General features: G+C 38.3%; 1 protein-coding gene across 1 annotated transcript in view; it reads right to left on the reverse strand.

The window, feature by feature from the left end:
* The window catches only part of ATF6 (activating transcription factor 6), a 234,658-nt gene that overhangs the window by 178,851 nt on the left and 33,652 nt on the right, over window positions 1–22,155 (reverse strand). The window contains exons 8-10 of the mRNA XM_055586677.1: window positions 21,810–22,030; window positions 5,872–6,057; window positions 4,743–4,834 (exon numbers count right to left, since the gene is read on the reverse strand). Of these exons, the coding sequence (XP_055442652.1) occupies window positions 4,743–4,834; window positions 5,872–6,057; window positions 21,810–22,030 (499 nt within the window). The remainder of the gene's footprint in view (window positions 1–4,742; window positions 4,835–5,871; window positions 6,058–21,809; window positions 22,031–22,155) is intronic.

The following is a 22,155-nucleotide window of genomic DNA, read 5'->3' on the forward strand; positions in this document are numbered from 1 at the left end:
AACTTTGTATGAGTTTTGTAGCCCGTTTCTTTCCTATTTCCCTCTTGGTGTTCCAACTTGTTAAGACATTCTGATATTTCTTCATTCCTTCTAGCTCTCTCTGTTTTTTTATCTTCAGTCTAAGCCTTTTAAACATGTTTTTGAAATCTGAACAGTTGCTAATATTCCCATTACTTCTTGGCTATCTGTTCCTAAAGCTTCGCATAAAGACAGGCATGGATTTCCTTGGGTTGCTCCTCAGGATTTTCAAGTATTTCAACTTTCTCTCATTCTTATTTACTCTTTTTGTACTACCCATCTAATTTTTTAAACACAAACCTTTATTGATAAATTGAGACCACTATCCCCTCCATCCATAATGGGTCAATTTACTTGCTCATGGAAATAAGACCCATCCTCTGATACACCCATCATCTCAGCATCTGTGAAGATCAGTAATTCATTAAAAGTTTTTTGTTCCTGTCTTATCTTTCAAATCTCTGTTGACTTATACAGACTTTCACAACAGGACATACCCAACACCATTCTCACTTCCTGCAGCAAAATTCCACTGTCTTTATTCGTTCATCAAATGCTACTACAAAAAGTTGCTGTGACTACCATTATCAGAGTTATTGATGTTTCTTCAAGAATATGCTCCTATCTTTACACAATACCTACATAATGTTTTTTCATATTACCATTGTTTACATATGTGCTTCTCTTACTAGACATGCTTTTATTCATGTTTACATTCCTGGTTCCTTGCTCAGCACCTGGCAAACATATAAAAATATATGCTGTAGATCTGACTGAAAAAACAATGAGCCTCACCTCAGAGAGCCTAGATAACAAATGAGGAACGAAAAGCACACAGCTTTTAAGAAATCATATAAATGTGTATCTCTGGGATTCCGTGGTAGTATAGTGGATAGGAATCCGCCTGCCAATGGACGGGACGTGAGTTCGATCCTAGTCCAGGAAGATTCCACATGCTGAGGGCCAATTAAAGCCTGCGTGCCACAAGGACTGAGACTGAGGGCTGCAACTGCTGAAGCCCACGCACCTAGGCCTGTGCAATGCAACAAAAAGAGCCAATGAAGGAAGAAGCCCACGCACCACAACAGAGAGCAGGCCCCGCTCACCGCAACCTGCACTCACGGAGCTCCATCTGGTACTGAGGGTCCCAGTATAAAATGCTTATCTGGTACTGAGGGTCCCAGTATAAAATGCTTCATTTTGAGAGTTGCACTCATGTTGATGAGTGCAGAAGAATTGATGCTTTTGAACTGTGGTGTTGGAGAAGACTCTTAAGAGTCCCTTGGACTGCAAGGAGATCCAACCAGTCCATCCTAAAGGAAATCAGTCCTAATGTTCATTGGAAGGACTGATGCTGAAGCTGAAACCCCAATCCTTTGGAAACGTGATGCGAAGAACTGACTCATTGGAAAAGACCCTGATGCTGGGAAAGATTGAAGGCGGGACGAGAAGGGGATGACAGAGGATGAGATGGTTAGATGGCATCACCGACTCGATGGACATGAGTTTGAGCAAACCCCAGGAGTTGGTGATGGACAGGGAAGCCCGGTGTGCTGCAGTCCATGGGGTCACAAAGAGTTGGACACGAGTGAGCGACTGAACTAACTGAAGACTTTATATTCACTCCATAGTAATCTAATTCACTTAATTCAAGTAATTTAATTACATTCAAGTTCTTAAATCAGGATGACAGTTTTGATTAGCACATCTCTTATCTCCTATATTAATCAAGAGATAGATCTTCTTAAATAAAGAAGTTGCACTCCTTGGGACCTTCCTGATGCTTCAATGGTTAAGAATCTGCCTTGCAATGCAGGGGACAGGGCTTTGATCCCTGGTTGGGGAGCTAAGATCCCACATGCTATGGGACAGCTAAGCCCACACACAACAACTACTGAGCCCGCACACGCACGCTGGAACCCTTGTGACACAACTAGGGGCCCACGTGCCACACTAGGAAGTCCGTCACCACAACAAAGACCCTGCATGCCCCAACTCAGACCTGATGCAGTGAAGCAAATTCATATTTTTTAAAAAAAGAAAAAGGAGTCCAGTTTTCACACACAAAAACAAAATAATTTTAATATAAAGGATACGGGTAAAATGTCAAAAATAAATCATGAAAAAAGCAGTAAATTTTTTTTTTATAATGCAAATGCTTATTTCAGGTATCTCTTCAGCATATTTTATGTAACTTGTCTAGTATAGTGTCAACTTTCAAACATAAGTCAACTTGGAATTATGACTTTTCACTGAGCTGTCTGAGTTAACCAATTAAAAAGCTACGTCTCTGGGACTCCATGAAGAGATTTCAAATGCTCTGGGGAATTGTGTTAACATCAGACAACAACAAAAGTCCAATATGAGATCAACTTAATTTTTAGAAAACAACTACATAGAAATAAAATGGGAATGACCTGGTTTGGCCATCAAACATGTGAAAAGGGGGTTCATTATACTATTATACTATTTTCTCTGTTTAAAATCATCATAAATAAAAAAGAGATTATTATTCAATTTATAATTCCTTTCAGTTCTCAACTAATTTTAACACAGATTTCACTCCTATCCCTAATAAATCTTCTTTCCAGGATTACCACTGACCTGCTAATCACCAAATGCAGTATTCTCATCTCAGTTTTCTGCCTCTCCCAAGCCCTCAACATGTGATACCACTGCTCAAGCCCCTCCTGAAACTCTTTTCATCCTTGGCTTCAGAAAATCATTTTCTTCTCATTCTGTCCCCAATCCTATTCACTTTGAGTGTCTTTCCCTGGGTCTATCTATTGTTCATGCTGAGTCACTCAGATTCTTCTTATTCTTCTTCCTCTATTTTTCTCCTTGGATAATCTCAGCTACTCCATTAACATCTCTATCTATCAGATAACTGGTAGGGAGGGATTGGGGGCAGGAGGAGAAGGGGACGACAGAGGATGAGATGGCTGGATGGCATCACTGACTCGATAACACATGAGTTTGGGTGAACTCCGGGAGTTGGTGATGGACAGGGAGGCCTGGCGTGCTGCGATTCATGGGGTCACAAAGAGTTGGACACGACTGAGCGACTGAACTAAACTGAATATCTAGGCATTATCTCAAATTTCCCAATATCTAGTCACTATCTCAAATTTATACTAATGATAGAAACCATTATTTTCCATCATGAAACTATCTTTATATGTTGGCTACTTCATATAAGAGTATCACCATTCAGTCCCTCAAGAGAGAAATTTTGGAATTATGTTTCCTTTCTCTCTTTTCCTCCTCACATTCCACACTGTATTCATCATCAAATCCCACAGAGTTTACATCAGAGATGTACCCTGGGATAGGCCATCCTTTCCATCACCATAGTCCAAGTTTAGACTCTCATCTATTGCTTTACATACATCAACAGAATCCCATGCTGTCTCTGTCAACAGTTTCTCCTCCATCCAAACCATTTTCAATACCACCCTCAGAGTCATTTGAGTCATCTTCCTAAGATATGAAACTGATTATGTTACCCTCTGCCTAAAAACCCAGGAATGACTGGTTTATAGTAGCAGTGAATACAGCAGCATACTAAGCCCTTCATTATCTGGCCTCACTTATATCACCAGCTATATTTCCTCACACACACTTCCACATACATAAAATGCACCGGATTTTTCACTTTTTTTCTGAACTCGTCAGCCATTTCATAACTGTGCCTCTTATCATGCTGCTCCCTTGGCATGACTCTCCCGTACTTTCTACCAGGCAAACGATCGTCATACTGTAAGATTCAGCTTCCTCTATGGGATTTCCCTCATCATTCTGGCATTCAACAAAAGAAAATGTTTTGAGCATCTATCAATATGACATGAACGTTCTCCTCAAGGGATGCATATTCTCGTTTATATTCTTTTAGTACTTTGTTCATACTGAAGTTATGACATTTATCACATTATGCTATAGTCATCCTTCCACATGTGTCTCCTCCCAGCTGGATCATGAGATCTTTAAAGGCATGGCCCCTGTCTAACTACTCTTTGACTCCCCAACATCTAGGATGCTGACCTTGTTCGTGTGTAGAGTATGCCACGGTTAGTGGGAATCTGAAAAAGACGATTTTTAAGATCCCTTTGAAATCTAGTATTCTATAATTTCAACATAAATGCAGCACTTCTTAGTTGTGATTTAGCTGAAAACCTGTGTCAAATACAGCTAGAATGCTTAAAATATTTATATTAATTCCTGTTCCAAACCTACTGAAGAGGAAACAGAATTACTGCTCTAGTTAGGGAAGAAATCATTCAAGTGCCTTATAATCACTGACACTCAAGTATCATAGTATTGAGGGAGGTAATATTATAACTACATTTTAAAGGTAAGTAATTGAGGCATAGAGAGATTAAGTAACTTGAATAAGACAACAAAGTTACTAAGCTAAGTGGGGAAGCTAGGATTTGAACTCAGTCTAATTTCAAGGCTCATGATCTTTCTCAGTTCAGTATTATGCTCTATCAGTGCTCTGTTTAATAACTTAAGGCTTCCTTCATTTAAAAAAAACATGAATTTTACTTTCTGCCAGACCTACATGAAGAACAAGAAAGAGGAACCAATCTTTCTTCTGTTATCTTGCCTCTGAGGAGGAAAAAACAAATCCATTTTTCCCTAGCTTATGACTAGAGCAAAAATAATAAATAATAAGAATTCAAATTTCTAGCATTAGTATCCAAAACAAATATCTATACACTTACCTCATGGGTCCATAGTTCAATATTACAAATGCCAAAACTATCATCACACAGATAGCTCTTCGCTTCGGACTAGGAACTTTAAGCCTCTGGTTCTAAAGAAAATGATCATATTAAATACAAGTGAATTACACATCAGTCTCACAAAAAGCAACATCTAAGATAATAATAACTCTGCTCTTTACCAGTTATGAGAATGCTTAAATGAAAACCAAAATGCAAATATGAGGAAAGAGTACTTTTCAAAAGACTAAGGAAAAGAGTAGGAGAGAAGAGACATAGCAACCCTTGTGCAGAGGCCTCTTCACCCAAAGGAAGAAGTCAACAATTTTACGTTTTTATGAATCTTCAAAGAATCCCAAGGCACTGTACTTGAGTAATTTGTCTCTCTCTTAAATCACTGTTTTCAGTAACATAATGGAATATTCCCATGTGCTCAGGGCAAGATAGAAAGAGCAATGTAAGAAGCCAGTCTCCGGGGAATTCGCTGGCGGTCCGGTGGTCAGGACTCCACGCTTCCACTGCAGGGAGCATGGGTTTGGTCCTTGGTCAGGGAATGAAGATCCCACATGCTGCCCTGCACAGTCAAACAAAAACGTCCCATTCACTAGGCAGAGGCATCTGTTTGGTTCAAGAAAGCACTGCGGTAGGAAATTCTGAAAGCAGCAGATTTCATGAGCAGAATTGAGGTGATGAGCCTCACTGGGATGCATAGCAACGAAATACAAAGTATAGCACAGTGGTTGGGTGAACTGAGAACACATTAAATTTTTAAATTTTGTATTGTTTACTCTTTTAAAAGGGAAGACCTAGTGGGACTACTTAGGAGACCTGATGTGATTCATTTAGTCAAAAAAAAAAAAAAAAAACAGAGAAAGGGTGCTATGATAATAAGGGAGAAGAAACCCAGGAAAAGGAGACAATTTTTGTACACAGCTTGGGAGGTACAATTCAAAAGCTCCTCTTTTCAACACTTTATCCTTACTACAAATGTTTTTGGGCTTATTGTGCCTGCCTTTTCCTGTTATTTATTTACAAAATTTAATTTAAAATGTAAAATTTCCAATTGCTTTATCAGGAAAAAAAAATACTTCAACCCATCATCTCGCCTCTATCACTAACTAGCACTCACCTCTGATACAACTTCATCCAGTTGCCGCTTCAGGGAACCATTCTCTTTCTTCAGCTTCTCATTCTCCAAAAGGGCTGCCTTTAACCTTGCCTCTAACCCTAGCATGTATTCTTTCTTCTTCTTGCGGGACTGACAAGCTGACTCTCGATTTTTAATCATACGTTGCTGTCTCCTTAGCACAGCAATCTAGGAAAAGTTAGAGTAAATAAAAAATAGTTGGATTTTAGAATCACATCAGTGAAGAATATACTGATTTTTATAATTATCTTTAAACAAATTGTTTAAAAGATAGCTTACTGGTTGTGTTAAAAAAAATACTCAAATGAAATAAACTGAAATCAAATGATTAAATAAGGCCTTCTAAACCCTGTTAAATGATTTCTTCTGGTGTTTTCACCAGAAATAAGACTTATTTATTGATAAATAATAAGTAAGATTTATTTATTGATCTTCCCACTCTCCCTTTAGAAATACTATACATATATGCATACACACAGCTTTAATCTAGATCACAGGCCCTGAATTACTTGACTGTTTTTCAGAACCATCTATCCAGTTACTTGTAGGGCCACTTCTGCTGGTAGAGTTACCATCACTTCAAATTCACTATGTGCCAATTGAATTCATTATCTCCCTCAACCTATTCTTTAAAACCTACTGATCTTCTATCAATGGTATCTCTCAGGATATAAAGGAAGGTGTGACCAGTAACCTATTTTTCTTTCATTCCCTAACATACTAACTCATCTCCAGACTACTGCAACAGCCTTCTAACTACTTCAGCTGGCTCCAAGCTCCTTCTGTCTACCACTTTTAAGATAACTTTCTTCTCCTAAAAAGCATTTCAATCTTGCTGCTGCTGCTGCTAAGTCGCTTCAGTCGTGCCCGACTCTGTGTGACCCCAGAGACGGCAGCCCACCAGGCTCCCCCGTCCCTGGGATTCTCCAGGCAAGAACACTGGAGTGGGCTGCCACCTCCCTCTCCAACACGTGAAAGCAAAAAGTGAAAGTGAAGTCGCTCAGTCGTGTCTGACTCCTAGCGACCCCATGGACTGCAGCCTACCAGGCTCCTCTGTCCATGGGATTTGCCAGGCAAGAGTGCTGGAGTGGGGTGCCATTGCCTTCTCCATTGCAAAAGCCAGCTAGTCACATATTTTACCTACCCACGTTTGCTTTCAAAATCTTCCATAATGCAACCACTCTCTACTTTCCTAACTCTCCAACTATTCACACCACTTCTTCCAATCAAGGTTATTCCATGATCTTCACACATATCTAATGTGTTCCTTTATTCATACTGTGTGTTCTGATTTAGAATGCTTTCCTCTACTAAGCTATTCTAAGGACCATCCAAACTCTTACTTATGACAGACCACTTGGAGTTTTTAATATTGTCTGAATTGCTTATGCCCTTGTAATTCAGAAGATACAGCTGAATGCTCTGTTTCAAAAATGCTGACTTTTTCTCTCTTTTCCTAGATTTTATACCTCAGAAGCCAAAACTATGTGATATGACCCACAATATCTACCATAATCAAAACTTACTGACCAAAATTATTTTTGTCATATTTTATAAACAAAGATGTGAAACGTGTTTTAGCATTAGTCTATTTCAGAGAGAACGTGAGATAGCAAAATTAAGTCCATAAAAAGAACCAAATAATATTAAATTTATTATTGTAAGTATACAGATGACAGAATTTCTGACTTCTCTGTTTTGTAAAGGACTTTTAAAAAAGGAAACATTTTACTGTGGCTGTTTAATAACTCTTACTGAGATACATAAATAAAATTAAATAATTTAATGCTGATTTCTTTTGAAATAACACTGCAATTTCCACCCCATACTAGTTTCTAGAAATAGAGGTATACCAAATCCAACTGAGCAATCAGACTCCATAAGGAAAAAAAAAAGAATCCACAAGGAAAAGAAATATTACATGAGATGTCAAGAAGTGTATCTTTCCCCCCCTTTTTTTCTTTTTTAACTGAAACATCACAAGAATGCTGACTTCTATAACCATTAATCTACAAAATCTCCCTGTGGCATAACTATCCCACTCTTCAATACACACACACACAGAGCAATGCCAAATCATGATGGATTTTAACTATTCATCAATTTCAAACTATTCTTGGACAATGCCACTTTGTTCAAGCTACTATTACTCTTAGTGATCTTCATTTTTACTGAGAATGCCAGTGTCCATAATTAATACTTAACACAAGAGCACTGAAGTACACAGAACGCCGAGCAAGCACGTAAAAGAGAAGGTTCCCAGATGGAAGAGCTTGTACTAAAAGTTGGATAAAAGGTAACCTTACTTATTTAAAGGCTGGTTAATGTATGGACTCTGGGGAGGCTTACAGATGGCACACTACTTAATAAATTTCAAACAGGATTAGGGATTTCTATAAACAATAAAAGCACCTGCATATTATACAGGATAAAGTTTCAAAGGCTGTCAGTGCACATGCCTCAGACTAAAGAAACGAAAACCACCTGTAGCCAAATATTCATTTCTTCCCATAGAAAGAGATAACAGTAGTTCTGAAAATGCAGTAAATACTCAGTATTACCAATAAATACAAAGGATGAATACAATAAAAATATATGAAGTCCACAGGAATCTCCAAACACAGAGCTCCAACTTTACATCTCAGCAAGCTATCTTCAGCTAACTGAATAAAATATTTAAATTATTCTGTATTTTTGAGGGTAAAAAAAAATAAAATAAAATTTCAGATTAAACATATGCATATTGTTTGTTTGTTTGACAGGGGAGGATATTTTAAAAGAAAAAAAGGACTACCTGTAATTACTATTCTGTAAACTGATTTTTTTCCCATACAACATATCATGATCATCTTTGACATGCCATGAGAATGGCAGCACAGTATTTCAATTATATTGATGCTCCGTAAAACATTTAATTAATCTCTTGTTGAAACTGTTATAGTTTTCAAGATTCTTTAAAATAAGGCTCATCATTCGACACTGTTAGAGTAGAAGAATCAAGGCTAGAATTTAGGGCAGTTAATTCCAAGACCAGTGCTACTTACACAATAGCTCCACGCTGCTTTTAAATACCAAACAGGAAGTCCTGCATTACAGTATGGAACTCTAAACTCAGTGAACTGTGTGGTTACTTTAATTATGAGCCTGTTTGAAATTGAAGGCTTATGGAACTGCTTGTATCTGGAAGTTTACCCTCCTCTGTTAGCAGTCTACAAACATAAAATCGATACTCTGGCCCATTAATCAATTGACACATCTCCCTGTGGGCGTATAAGATGATTTGGCATGATTGAGATGATGGAACAGCTAGCCGGTCCCTGCTTCTGATCATCCTGCCTTCAGACAACTCTTTCACCAAGCATTATGTCTTGGAAAAGGAAAAACTCCAAAGCAGAAAAATATTCTCCCTGTAGTGCCACTGCACTATAAAACATAGTGTTTCCTTATTAAATGTTTATTTGACTGTAAGAAAGACTCTCACAATTGCCATATGGCCCAGCAATCCCAATGCTGGGCATACACATCGAGGAAACCAGTACTGAAAGAGACATGTGTACCCCAGTGTTCATCGCAGCACTGTTTATAATAGCCAGGACATGGAAGCAACCTAGATGTCCATCAGCAGACGAATGGATAAGAAAGCTGTGGTACACATACACAATGGAGTATTACTCAGCCATTAAAAAGAATGCCTTTGAATCAGTTCTAATGAGGTGGATGAAACTGGAACCTATTATACAGAATGAAGCAAGTCAGAAAGAAAAACACCAATACAGTATACTAACACATATATATGGAATTTAGAAAGATGGTAACGATAACCCTATATGCGAGACAGCAAAGGAGACCCAGATGTAAAGCACAGTCTTTTGGACTCTGTGTGAGAGGGGGAGGGTGGGATGATTTGGGAGAATGGCATTGAAACATGTATATTATCATATGTGAAATGGATCGCCAGTCCAGGTTCGACGCACGATACAGGGTGCTCGGGGCTGGTGCACTGGGATGACCCAGAGGGATGGTATGGGGAGGGAGGTGGGAGGGAGGGTCAGAATGGGGAACACATGTACGGATGGATTCATGTCAATGCACAGCAAAACCACTACAATACTGTAAAGTAATTAGCCTCCAATTAAAATAAATTTGTATTAAAAAATAATAATAATAAAATTAAAAAAAAAAAAGAAAGACTCTCATAAAAGGAGAACTTTCACAAATGGACAAATACTCTTTGAAGGTTGGATCAATTTAAGAGTCAAAATCCTAAGTCTCTTTGCATTATGTTTCATTTTAAGTTACTGATAAACACTACAAGACATGTTCTTCTTACAAATAAATAGACTATATAGACCCTTGATTCCATGACATTGCTAAAAAATGAGCTTCGAAGTCCTGAATGGCTATAAAGATATTAAAATATTTTACAGCTAAGAAATACATCCCAACATCTCACACAAGCTCAAGACAGATCAAGTACTGGTAACATACAGGTGAATGAACCACTAGGTTACTATACATCTATCAGTTCTAATTCTCATTTTGCTGAATCTTTCTCTCTAAACTGATGTATAAAGCAAACACTGTCACTGATTAACCTCTTCATTATATCAAACAAAACTTTATTCAATTAAATAAAAAAGAAATAAACTTCATCTACTGGAAATTAACACTTTAATCCTCTAAAGGTCTCATCCAATCCAAAAACAAAATGGTTCTAGTACCAATGTTAAACATGTGTGCTTAATTACCATGTAGCACAATAATGACTACTGTATCATAAAATATGGATGCTATTAACTTTGCTGTTTTATCTGATTCCAGACAAATAAAGTCAATCTTTATACTTTGTCTCACAAAACTTAAAACCATCTGCTTGAATTTTTTTCTTAATTAAGAGAATCCATTTGTAGAGAGAGAGAAAAGGGAACAGCAAGTTTCAAGATACGGATAATTTGAAGCTGGCACTGCATCAGGGCTGCCTTGTAAGCCTCGTTGACAGAGCACAGAGTAAAGACCACAGTGCTGAACTGAGGGAAGGCCAAGGTCTGAATCCTAACTCCACTATTGCAGGTCATATGATGGTGATGAGGATCAAATGTAATGGACATGAAGGTTCTCTGTAAACTGTGATGCACCACACACATGCCATGCTGTGCTAAGTTGCTCCAGTCGTATCCAACTCTTTGCCACCCCATAGACTGTCACCCACCACGCTCCTCTATTCATGGGATTCTCCAGGCAAGAATACCACCGTGGGTTGCCAGTTCCTCCTCCATGGGATCTTGCAGACCCAGGGATCAAACTCATGTCTCCTGTGGCTCCTGCACTGCAGGCAGATTTTTTACCACTGAGCTATACGTTGGGCTCCAAAATCACTGCAGATAGTGACTGCAGCCATGAAATTAAAAGACGCTTACTCCTTGGAAAGAAAATTATGACCAACCTCGATAGCATATTAAAAAAGCAGAGACATTACTTTGCCAACAAAGGTCCGTCTAGTCAAGGCTATGGTTTTTCCAGTGGTCACGTATGCATGTGAAAGTTGGACTGTGAAGAAAGCTGAGCGCCGAAGAATTGATGCTTTTGAACTGTGGTGTTGGAGAAGACTCTTGAGAGTCCCTTGGACTGCAAGGAGGTCCAACCAGTCCATCCTAAAGGAGATCAGTCCTGGGTGTTCATTGGAAGGAATGATGCTGAAGCTGAAACTCCAGTATTTTGGCCACCTCATGCAGAGAGTTGACTCATTGGAAAAGACCCTGATGCTGGGAGGGATTGGGTGCAGGAGGAGAAGGGGACAACAGAGGATGAGATGGCTGGATGGCATCACCAACTCGATGGACATGAGTTTGGGTGAACTCCAGGAGATGGTGATGGACAGGGAGGCCTGGTGTGCTGCGATTCATGGGGTCACAAAGAGTCAGACACAACTGAGCAACTGAACTGAACTGAAGCTATGCTGCTGCTACTGCTGCTAAGTCGCTTTAGTCGTGTCCAACTCTGTGCAATCCCATAGATGGCAGCCCACCAGGCTCCCCTTCCCTGGGATTCTCCAGGCAAGAACACTGGAGTGGGTTGCCATTTCCTTCTCCAGTGCATGAAAGTGAAAAGTGAAAGTGAAGTCGCTCAGTCGTGTCCAACTCTTCACGACCCCATGGACTGCAGCCTACCAGGCTCCTCCGTCCATGGGATTTTCTAGGCAAGAGCACTGGAGCGGGGTGCCATTGCCTTCTCTCGAACTGAAGCAATAAGTTTCACAAAAAAGAAATATCCTGCAGCTATGAATAAACTGGGTGAGGAAACACAAATTCTTAATTCCATCAACACTGCCTCAGAGATACTCTGATAAACTGTTCAACTTAAGTAATATTGCAAATATCTGCCTTCATTCCAGCTCTTATTTTTACAGATTTCAAATATTAAATATCAGATTAAAACAAAAACAGACAAAATCTGGAAATCCCATTTAATTCATACAAAAGCAGAAAACCAGGGCCTAAGAATAAAAATCTAATTCACTCTCCTCCCAAGATCCCTCAGTGTGCTCCTTATTCTGTATTTATCGGGACTCTCATTTGCCTGAGAAGGCCATTAGGAGGTTTTATACACTTACAACAAAGTGTCTGGTATATACCACTTCATCAATATCAGCCATCTAAGTAATATGGCCTTGACTGAAATATTTAACCAATTGATTCATTCAATGGTAAAATGGGAACAAAGCCTGCTTTACAAGGATTTTGAGAGAATCAAATAGGACTATGTGAAAATAAATGTGAAGTACTTATCAAAACTATATTAGAGAAGAGCTGAACTTCTCAGAAGCGTCAAAAAGACAAAGGCTATGGGAATGCTCCAGATTGAAAGAAGTCAAAGAGACATGACATCTCAGTGCAGTATCTGACCCTACAGGGATCCTATATTGGAGGGGGAAAAACTCAAGTGATAAAACTGTCATACTGACAGCTAAAAAAAGTATTTTACAAACGCACATTTATGAAGGTGGTAACTGTACTGTAGGGTAAGATAATATCCCTATTCTGGGGAAACACCCACTGACAAATTTAAGGGTAAGGAACTCTAAGGTATGTAACTTACTGTAAAATAGTTCAGAAAAAAATGTATGTATGTGTGTATATATAGATGCAGATGGATAGACAGACAGGCAGATAAATAAAACTAACTGATAAAGCAAATGTGGTAAAATGTTAACAACAGGTGAATCCAGGTAAAGGTACGTGGTGTTCTCTGCACTAGTTTTGTTTTCACAACTTTTTAAAATTTGAAATTATTACCGTATGCAAGGTCTGTACACATGTACACACACATGCACACACACACACAAGACTGCAGTACAGATGTAACACTAAGGAGTTACAGGAAAAGCAAAAAGAACTTTCCTTTAAAACTCATAATCAAGGGTGCTAAGAGCCACAGAAAATGTTAACCATAACAGGTTTAATCTTTGAGTATTATTTATTAACCACCTTTAACTAGTCAAAAGTTCTCTTCTGTAACAATATTTTTTCACACATTTATAGAACAGTAATGTTCTGGAGAATACACACCTTCAGGTCTATATAGCCAATGATACTTTCATTGAAATAATTTGTCATTTTTATTTGTAAATTATCTATTCACTTATTTTGTCCATTTGGTTATTGGGTTAACTTGCATCTTTCTGATTTGTAAACACTCTTTATATACTAAAAATTGTTTTTAAAAGACTACAAAAACTTGCACATGAATTTTCAAAGCAGCATTATTCCTAATAGCCTAAAAGCGGAGACCACCCAAATGTCTATCAACTGATGAATGGATAACCCAAATGTGGTATATCTGAAAAATGGACTATTATTTGGCCATAAAAAGGAGTAAACATTGAAGTATACCACATAAATACATCTTGAAAAATACTGTGCTAAGTGAAAGAAGTCATACACAAAAGCTATATCATGTATAATTCTATTGATATGAAATGTCCAGGACAGGCAACTCCATACAGAAAGCAGGCTTAACTCAGTTCGTATAGAATCAACCTGCAGTGCAGGAGACCCTGGTCCAATTTCTGGGTCAGTAAGATCCGCTGGAGAAAGGATAGGCTACCCACTCCAGTATTCTTGGGCTTCCCTTGTGGCTGGTAAAGAATCCACTTGCAATGTGGGAGACCTGGGTTCAATCCCTGGGTTGGGAAGATCCCCTGGAGAAGGGAAAGGCTACCCACTCCAGTATTCTGGCCTGGAGAATTCATGGACGGTATAGTCCATGGAGTCACAAAGAGTCAGACACAACTGAGCAACTTTCACTTTCCCTTATACAGAAAACAGATTAGGAAGTAGCTGCCAGAGGTTGAAGAGGATGGCAGATGAGGAATGACTGCTAACAGGAATGGAGTTTCTTTTTAAGGTGATGAAATATCCTAGAATTAAACATCAGTAACAGTTGCGTAACTCTGAGAATATACTAAGCAATCACTAAATAGTATACTTTAAAACGGTAAACTCAGACTTCCCTGGTGGTCCAGTGGCTGAGAATCCACCTGCTAATGCAGGAGACACAAGTTTGATCCCTGGTCCAGTAGGATTTCACATGCGGCAGGGCAACCACACCCACGTGCCACAACTACTGAAGCCCAAGCACCCTAGAGCCCGTGCTCTGCAACAAGAGAAGCCGCCACAATCAGAAGCTCATGCACTGCCACGAGAGAGTAGCCCCAACTTGCTGCAACTACAGAAAGCCTGTGCACAGCAATGGAGACCCAGCAAAGCCAAAGAAAATAAACAATTTTTTAAAATAAAAAGGTAAACTCCATAGTATATGAATTTTAGCCCAACTAAGCTATTAAAAAACCCCAAACAAACAAGGGCTTTCAGTCACCTCAAAAGGCCATGGAAGGCAGAAGAAGAAATGTACATTTCTCTTTCCAGACAAATGTACATGCATACAAAGTATTACAAGCAATTATGCAGGGAACAGAGTGAGGTGAAGAAAAGGGAACTTGTTTATGGAAACACTGAAACCTATCAATGGGTTCCATTAAGAAACTCTGTGACAAATTACAACTACCCCTAAGGTGAAAAGCTACCTAGCTTCTGACGCTCTAGTTTCAGTTCCAAGAATTTCTCCTACAGATATACTTTCATATGAACAAACTGAAATAAGTACCAAGTTATTCAATGGAGGAATGTTTACAAAGAAAAAAAAAACCCCACAAAACTCTTAAATGATTATGACAGCTGTATGAGATAAGACTACCATGCACCTATTAATAAGAAAACTTATTATGTACTGCTGTCGAAAAATCTCTAAGATATATTGAAAAGAGTGACATGCAAGAGAGTGTTTATAGTATGTTACCATTTCCATAAAACAGGTAAATAGGTAAAAAGATATACTCTTATATACTAAAGAACTATCTCAGAAAGAATGCACAAAAAACTGGTAACAGTGATTGCTTCTGAGCAGGGAAACAAAACAGCTAGAAAGCATCTAGGTCATGGGAGGACTGTCTTCCTAGGAATGAGTCTCCAGGGGTAGTTTATAGGAAGAGAAATCAGAGAAAGAACAGAAGCATTTAATTATTTATTAAGATATAAATCAGCATCCCTCTAAAAATAATTATTTATTAACCTTATCAAGATGCTAAACTGAGAAATAAAGAATAAAGAATGTTAAAGTTGCCGTGACATAAATCTAACCTAATGCAAGGGAAAAAAAATTTTTGTTCACTTCTCATTCCAAAGCTACTGTAACCACAGAAGAGATTACTTGCCAAAGTCTTTATTCAGGATAAATTTTTAGGAGCCCCAAATCTCCATCTAAAGAGGAACTGCAAATATTTTAACGAAGCATGTTTTTCTTTTATGTGCAGAGTGTCTGGTAGCAGCAAAGCCAAAAAGTAGTCAGCACAGAAGTAATTTCTTTACTAGAATCTGGATAGCTTTTCAGATCTCTAAATCTTCCTGTTGAATTTGTTCTGATGGATTCCTCTACTTTATAGCCTAAAGAAATATCATGATCTCAATGTCTCTGTTGCTTAAGAATTTAGTTACTAAAAAGTTCATTATTTATTCACTATTTATCTTCTTAGGTCTAAGGTAGTCACACAATTCAAGGTTATTCAGCTCACACTTTGACCTAACAGTATCTATTTGTGGGTTTACAGACAAAATAAGCATCTCCAGTAGTTCACTTTTTTTTTCTGAAACAGAACACAGACATGCTCCATCTTTCTAAGTTTCTCCGCACTGCTTTGCATTGTAAACAGATTGTTTTAGATTCATACTTTTCTTGGAAGCTACTCCTTTAGGGGGTACCCTGTGAGTCCCGCTACTACACATCCTCCTGGGTATGACAAGAATACAAAGCCCTGACCACTCTTTACCCAGGCCATTTCTCAGGGTTGACCTTGAGAGATGAGGTAACATCTCCCTCTGGACAATGAGGAGGCTTGCTTACTGCTTGCTGTAAATGTAGTCAATTCCCACCTTCAGCATTCCGCCACCGCAATGAAGGAACACTGTGTACAGCATCATCTGGGCCAGCATCACATCACCCCCATGCTGACAATACTAACAATACCTGAATTCTTGAACTTAACTATGTAACACTGTCCCCACAGAAAGAAACACAAAGTTTCAATTCGGTATGCATGCCAGGGGAATCCCCTCCACACCATTCTCACACCCAAGGCCACTGAAAAGGATCCCCAGCACCCACCTTCTCATGATGGCTCTAGTGGCCCAGGACAGGGCCTCCCAAAGGAAAGGGGCTGGGACGGAAGGAGTCAAGGTCACTAAGTAAGGAACAAGACAGAGGGTCCAAAGTAATAAGGGGTTTGGAAGACACTCAGTGGAGCGAATGGACTGAGAGAAGACCTGCGGCCTCCTGTCAGTATAGCCTGTACCCCTTCATCAGTCTCCCATCTGATCTTACTTCAAGTTCTGACCTTGTTTCTGATCATTTTCTTTCCATTGTATCCAGCAACTGATTTCTGTTAAGAGTTTTTGTTCCACCTTGACCCACTTGCGACATTTAGAATAGAATTTCACTCCTCTTTTTTATCTGTTCTGTTGTCCCAGTAACCAGAACAATGTTGTAGCTCCGTAGCCTTAAAACTAGGACCATAATGTCTTGTGAACTTTAGGGAATTATAATGGGTAAGTGGAAGTGTTCAATGCAGATTTAAACAGATTGCTGTTTCCAAGCCCTTGGTTTGATGTTTGGCAACATTCAATAGCACTTTAAAGAAAGATAAGCATGTTCTCCCGTGAAGGCATCTTTGTAGTTCCAAGATTACCATTTACTAAGAAACTGCTTAAGAGAATTTCTACACTGAAATGAGAGACCATGTTCATTTTTTCCATCAGGATCTGAGCCAAAAACCAACCATATTTCTTGAAGACTTAGGTGAGGTTTCCAAGAGTTAAACAGAACAGATTTACCAGCAAAAGGCAGGAAGAGTGAGATTATAATTTGAACCAGGCAAACTGTTTCATAACAGAAAATGTGGCACTTAATGTAGTTTGCAGAATATGGTATGCTAAAAATGCTACTTTATGGCAGGAGCAGACCTCTGGAGAGTGAAACCAGCCAAATGAAAAGAACAAAAAAGGTAGAAAAAAAGAAGCCATGTCAGCAATACAAAGCCACAAAAAACTGATACACTTTTTTTTGGTACCGAATTACAACTTTTCCACCACATTTTGTGGTTTAAAAACACACAAAAAAATGCTTGCTGAAAAAGTTTTCATTTTGGCCATTTTGAATCGGGGTTATACTAATTCAAATTTATCCTAATTTAATAGGACTTGAGTCTAACAAACACACACACTGTTGAGGTCACAGGAGACTACATATGTGAGCAGATCAAAGTTTTCTGCAGCTCCTTCTGGAACAGATTTATCCTGGGTTCCTGAATGGCTTGTCCAGCTGATAGAGGACAGACTGATGTTTCTTTACTTGAAATAAACATTAAGTCAAAACCTCTAACAGAAAACTCATACTGAAAAGGTTTGGCTCACTCCCTGATGTGCTGCTAGTCAAGGAAAAACAAGCACAAAAATCTCAATGCAAGTTGATTGGAAAATGTATTCTAATCGTCTTTACGTCTCTTGCACCAGACATACAGTACTTGAATCCTTCTTGTATAACACTGTCAATTCTGAATTTTGAAAAATAATAAGAATGCTAGTCAATAATTATTGCTTAAAAAAAAAAGCTAGTACTTGTTGGTCCTATACTTTCTCATCTCACACATCCCCCAGTTCTTCAATGTTGACTGCATTATTCACCAAATTTACAAAGCACTCCAAGAGTTTAAAACCAAAACAGACATAATCTTTCACGTCAAAGAACTTCTAAAGGATGTCTGGCTAACAGACAAATAATGAATTGCAATGTTTATAAAGATTGCAGAATGTGTGCCAGTGACATACAATGATGACTGCCACCATTAAGATGCTCATTATTCAGATATTAAGCCTAGAAGAGAAACAATGATCTCTTCTTGTTTTTAAATAGAATTACTGCATCAAAGACTCTTAGAAGAAATTTTTGTATAACTTGGGCTTCCCTTGTAGCTCAGCTGGTAAAGAATCAGCCTGCAATGCAGGAGACCCCCGTTTGATTCCTGGGTCGGGAGGATTCACTGAAGAAGGGATAGGCTACCCACTCAAGTATTCTTTGGCTTCCTTGGTGGCTCACCTGGTAAAGACTCCGCCTGCAACGTGGGAGACCTGGGTTTGAACCTTTAGGCTGGGAAGATAAAGGAACAGCTGGCTACCCACTCCAATATTCTGGCCTGGAGAATCCCATGGAGTGTTCATCCATGGGATCGCAGAGTCGGACAGACTGGGCGACTTTGACTTTTACTTTCTGTAACTTACCTGCACCTGTTCTAGATGAGTCCTCTGGAATAACCCAGAACAGTTATCCTATTTTCCACATGACAACCTTCATTTTCTAGAAGACGGCTTTATTTTCAGTCTTATTTTCTTTAGCTGACTGAATCATACCAACCCTTAAACCATTCTTCTCCCCATGACATGGTTTCTAGACCATCTCCCCACCCTAGCTACGTTCCTCTGGACCATCCCATGATTGAATGTTATAATTCTATGAATGTATACTAAAATATGCTAAGATTTTTTAACATTGAAAACAGTGTGTGCCAAGACATGAAGGAGGAACAGTAGTGTTACATGAAAATAGATATATAGTACAGGATTAAGCTTGACTATTATGTTAGTTTATTTTGAGTACTAAAAAAGGTAAGTACACAGTGCTGTGGCATAATAGATACTAATGTATAGTATGTGTTTCAATTGAAGATGAAATGATGTGAAGCTGAGATTTGCTTTAAAATACTCTATGTGGAGCTGATGAGCACAGAACAGAGGAAACATGATTAGCAAAAAAATGTTGGTACTCACTGAGGTATGATTGGTAATCAAAAATGTTGGTAATAAAAAAATATATAGATGTCATATACATCAATATTTTTTAAATTTCTAATTAGCCATTATCTTTTTCATGTCTAAAATATTTCAAAATACATATTTTTAATGTCTAAACAAATTACCTATAGACAACTTTGAATATTTTCTATTGCAAGTTTTATTTGTGAGTATTACAGAAAAAATATTCAAATTCACAATTTAAAAAGTATTAAAAGAAAATTTTAAGCGGTCATTTTCAAAATCCTTGTTCAGAATAGAAGTCATTTTAAGCATCTTTTCTGATCACAACAGTGTGAAACTAGAAATCAACCACAGTAAGAAAAACGGGAAAAGAACGAACACATGGAGACCAAACAACAAGCCACTGAACAAACAACGGGTCAGCAATGAAACCAAAGAGGAAACCAGCAAATCCCTCAAGACAAGTGAAAATGAAAACACAGCTTCCTAAAACCCATGGGATGTAGCAAGAACAGTACTAAAAGGGAAGTTCATAGCCATACAGGCCTTCCTCAAGACACAAGAAAAATCTCAGATAACCTAACCTGACACCTAAAAGAATTAGGAAAAAAAGAACAGACAAAACCCAAAGTCAGCAAAACGAAGGAGATAATAAAATCAGAGAGGAAATAAATAAAATAAAGATCCAAAACCAGAAAAGATCAACAAAACAAGAGCTGGTCTTCTGAAAAGATAAACCAACAAGCCTCTAACCACACCCAACCTAGAGAAAAACAAAGAGAACCCAGATAGACAAAGGAAGAAATGAAAGAGGAGAAATAACAACTGGAACCACAGAAACACAAAATGTCATAAGAGGATACTATGAACAGTTATATGCCAACAAACTGGACCACCTAGAACCACACAAGCTTCTAGAAACATACGGCCTGCTGAAACTTAGTCAAGAAGAAACATAATTTGAACAGACAAATCACCAGAAATGAAATAGAATTTCCCTGCGAACTTCATTCTCCTGTGAAAAACATTTTAACTGAAAAGTTGGATGTATGATTTTTAGTTGAATATTTCATGAAATATTTTTTAGATTTTTGGTATCATTGTTCATTTACTTATTGTAGAAAACTTCTCAAATACAGAAAGGAAAGAAAGACTACACACCCACCCTCAATGAGTACCAACATTTTTTTGCTAATCCTGTTTCCTCTGTTCTGTGCTCATCACCTCCACATAGAGTATCTTAAAACAAATCTCAGCTTCACATCGTTTCATCTTCAACCGAAACACATTCTATGCATTAGTGTCTATTAAGCTACAGCACTGTGCGCTTACCTTTTTCAGTACTCAGACTAACGTAACAATCGAGCTCAATCCTGTACCGTGTGTCTATTCTCATGTAACACTACTGTTCCTCCTTCATGTCTTGGCACACACTGTTTTCAATTCCTATATAAACTGTGGGAATTAGAATTTCGGTGTTCTACTCCAGTAGATAATATTCTTTTGTTATGGGTCTTTACAATATTGCTGATGGAGATTACTTGGCTGTGTTTATGCAACAGTAGAGCAATTCTACAACGAAATGGCTACTGAAATGCTAGTTAATAAATTCTAGTAGACAGATCTGTCAATAGTATGATATACAATGTTATATAACTCACAGGATTTTAAAAATACTTTGCAATACCTAAAGAAAAGGTAATATCCACTTTTATTTTAAAAAAAGATATAGGGTTTGTTTTGCTTTCCCAGTCATGATTTTAGAGAATCCACTTTCAGACTAATTACTTGATTTTAACTTTCATTGAACTTCAGGCCCATGATGTTCAATTACTGTTTAACACATAACATAAGGTATTTTGTATCACTTTTAAAGAAAGCAAGAGTTAGCTGGCAAGTACTGTAACTGGTTTTAGGCCGTGACAGATCTTGGGAAACTTTCTGTGATTTATAAATTACAAAAAGTCCCTATAACAGAAAATCTGAAGGTTTGCAAAGATGGGGAAAAAACTAAATAATCATTAAGAAACAGAATTCCTAAGAGTAGCAAGTCATCATTATGCAGTGGTGAAAACTCTACAGTAAGTTAAGAGAGAAGCTAAATATAAACTCTGACCAAAAAGAAGTCTACAGACTTATCTGGGGCATTGCCAAAAACATTTCAATCAGGAAACATGAAAGAATCCTGTAAAATACTAGTATTTTATGATTGAGTTGGGGGTGACAGTCTGAAGTATTGCGATGAAAAGTTTCAAAAGAAGGAATTAAAGAAGAGGAAGGTATGCATACCTCTCTTAGTCAAACTACTTTGGACTTTTTAAAACCTTTTCACTTAGATTCTAACAAAATAAGCCTTACCTTAATTTTCCACCAGAGATTGGATGTGCAATTTCAGCACATTTGACACAATATAACAAACTTTAAAAAACAAAAATAGTGTCCTTTTTTTGTTCTCATTTTTAAAATCAGGCATTTAAAAAAGCATTCAACTTCAAAACTTACATCGGAACCCACATTTTTCATCGTACTTTGTAGGACAGGTTTGGTCACAGAAAGTTTCCCATTTGCTGGGCTGTTTGCCACAGGGGCCGGTACCACATTCACCACATGATTAGGTAGCTGCGTGGTTGCCCCAGCAACAGCAAGGACTGGTTGAGGAGAGGGCAGAACTCCAGGGGCCTGGAGCTGAACCACGGTAGGCTGAGAGAGCATCACGGTCTGACCTGCAGTAGAGAAAAAAGAAAAGGAATCAGGGGGTGCGTAACTGCTGCGGCGGGGGCAAGCTGTTGAGCACTTAGGTCTCTTCTGCAGATACAATAGGTAAAACCACATGAAACGATTTGAAACC

Source organism: Bubalus kerabau, chromosome 6, assembly GCF_029407905.1.
Source record: "Bubalus kerabau isolate K-KA32 ecotype Philippines breed swamp buffalo chromosome 6, PCC_UOA_SB_1v2, whole genome shotgun sequence".
Lineage (NCBI taxonomy): Eukaryota > Metazoa > Chordata > Mammalia > Artiodactyla > Bovidae > Bubalus > Bubalus kerabau.